This window comes from Hordeum vulgare, chromosome 2H (assembly GCF_904849725.1).
Source record: "Hordeum vulgare subsp. vulgare chromosome 2H, MorexV3_pseudomolecules_assembly, whole genome shotgun sequence".
NCBI lineage: Eukaryota > Viridiplantae > Streptophyta > Magnoliopsida > Poales > Poaceae > Hordeum > Hordeum vulgare.
This window is the reverse complement of record NC_058519.1, coordinates 327,388,983-327,391,008: the sequence shown is the minus strand read 5'-3', so window position 1 is coordinate 327,391,008 and position 2,026 is coordinate 327,388,983. Positions and strand designations below refer to the sequence as shown.

At 53.8% G+C, this 2,026-nt stretch overlaps 1 protein-coding gene across 1 annotated transcript; it reads left to right on the top strand.

Annotated features, from left to right (window-relative positions):
* The first annotated feature begins 318 nt into the window (after positions 1-318).
* On the top strand, positions 319-1,686 carry LOC123426189 (oxygen-evolving enhancer protein 1, chloroplastic). The gene is made up of 2 exons (XM_045109973.1): positions 319-631; positions 713-1,686. Exons 1-2 carry the CDS (start codon positions 407-409, stop codon positions 1,472-1,474), a joined length of 987 nt encoding a protein of 328 aa, XP_044965908.1. The 5' UTR covers positions 319-406; the 3' UTR covers positions 1,475-1,686.
* The last annotated feature ends 340 nt before the right edge of the window (positions 1,687-2,026 follow it).

Sequence of the window (2,026 nt, the reverse complement as noted above, 5' to 3'; positions counted from 1 at the left end):
CAATTTAAGTATAAGTTAAAATAAGACAAATAATAATTTATCTTATATTTCGTAATAATCAATATAGAGTGGGTGTCAGGGGAAGCCTTACAATAGCGGCTTCGCAGCTGGTCAGCTGACAATGATGAGTACAGGGCACAAGGATGGTGATAGCGACGGGCGAAGTGCACCAGCGCGCGCTCTGGGCGCGGCCGAACCTTGTGGCTGGTGCTGGATCGGCAGAGGGAGAATGACTGGCTGGTGCGTATGCGTGCATGGGAACAAATGGATATTCTTATCCGGAAGCCACCAATGGGAGGCCGTATCTTATCCGCGCCTCGCATAGATAACACTTGCCTGCCCTGACAACTCGCCTCTCAACCACGAGTGAGATCGATCTTCCCGCGTACCAAGCCCACCGACCAACATGGCAGCGTCTCTCCAAGCCGCGGCCACGCTGATGCCGGCCAAGATCGGCGGCCGGGCCTCCTCCGTGCGGCCGTCGTCGCACGTCGCCCGGGCGTTCGGCGTCGACGCTGCCGCCAGGATCACGTGCTCCCTGCAATCCGACATCAGGGAGGTCGCAAGCAAGTGCGCCGACGCCGCCAAGATGGCCGGCTTCGCCCTCGCAACCTCTGCCCTCCTCGTCTCTGTAAGCTGACTAATCTATTCTATTGCCGTGCATGGCCGTTTATTCTAGTCCAGCTAGCTAGAGTGACTCGCGTGGGTGCAGGGCGCAAGTGCGGAGGGGGCGCCCAAGAGGCTGACCTTCGACGAAATCCAGAGCAAGACCTACATGGAGGTGAAGGGTACCGGCACCGCGAACCAGTGCCCGACCATCGACGGCGGCGTCGACTCCTTCCCCTTCAAGGCCGGCAAGTACGAGATGAAGAAGTTCTGCCTGGAGCCCACCTCCTTCACCGTCAAGGCCGAGGGCATCCAGAAGAACGAGCCACCGGCCTTCCAGAAGACCAAGCTCATGACCCGTCTCACTTACACCCTTGACGAGATGGAAGGCCCGCTCGAGGTCGGCGCCGACGGCACCCTCAAGTTCGAGGAGAAGGACGGCATCGACTACGCGGCCGTCACAGTGCAGCTCCCCGGAGGCGAGCGCGTGCCGTTCCTCTTCACCGTCAAGCAGCTCGTCGCCACCGGCAAGCCGGAGAGCTTCAGCGGGCCCTTCCTCGTGCCCAGCTACAGGGGTTCCTCTTTCCTCGACCCAAAGGGCCGTGGTGGCTCTACTGGCTACGACAACGCGGTGGCGCTGCCCGCCGGAGGCAGAGGAGACGAGGAGGAGCTGGCCAAGGAGAACGTGAAGAACGCGTCCTCCTCCACGGGCAACATCACCCTCAGCGTGACCAAGAGCAAGCCGGAGACCGGCGAGGTGATAGGCGTCTTCGAGAGCGTGCAGCCGTCAGACACCGACCTCGGCGCCAAGGCGCCCAAGGATGTCAAGATCCAGGGTGTGTGGTACGCGCAGCTCGAGTCTAACTAGAGCATAGCAGAAGTGAAGATACTCATCTTTTGTGCATGCATACGTGGGTTGGTCGGTGGAGAGGAAAGAATCGAGGCAACAATGTGTTTGTGTGTGTATCTAGTATAAAACCAGAGTGATCGGTTTATATTTTAGCTTCTGTTATCATTTCTTGCTCACCAGCTCATGATATTGATCCCCCATGAATGTGTATGTTCACAAATTTGGTGACACTTCCTTCGTTTTAACTCTTTTTGATTTGAATTGTTCCGAAATTTTACAATTTGTAATACAAATTAACATGTAAATAATTTAAGAATAGTAGAAATCAAATTAAAGACCCACTAGTATACCAATAAAAAAAGACACAAACAGACAATTCAATAAATCTCGGTCATGATATCAGGTAAATCTGACGACCTAGATTTGCTTTGGTTGTATTTGTTAGCTTTAGAGCAAGTCTAATAAGTCTCACTTAGAAGGCTATAACATGTGCCACGTCATAAAAATCTGAAGTAGATGAAAGAGAAAGGAAGAAAGAGAGCGCAACAGGCGTTAGATTTATCGCTGGGC

What these genes read in the sequence shown, in the direction of transcription:
- LOC123426189 (XM_045109973.1), top strand. Translation starts at nt 407, where the DNA reads ATGGCAGCGTCTCTCCAAGCCGCGGCCACGCTGATGCCGGCCAAGATC. An exon ending in CCTCTGCCCTCCTCGTCTCT is followed by an intron (nt 632 to 712) that starts GTAAGCTGACTA and finishes GCGTGGGTGCAG; the next exon opens with GGCGCAAGTGCGGAGGGGGC.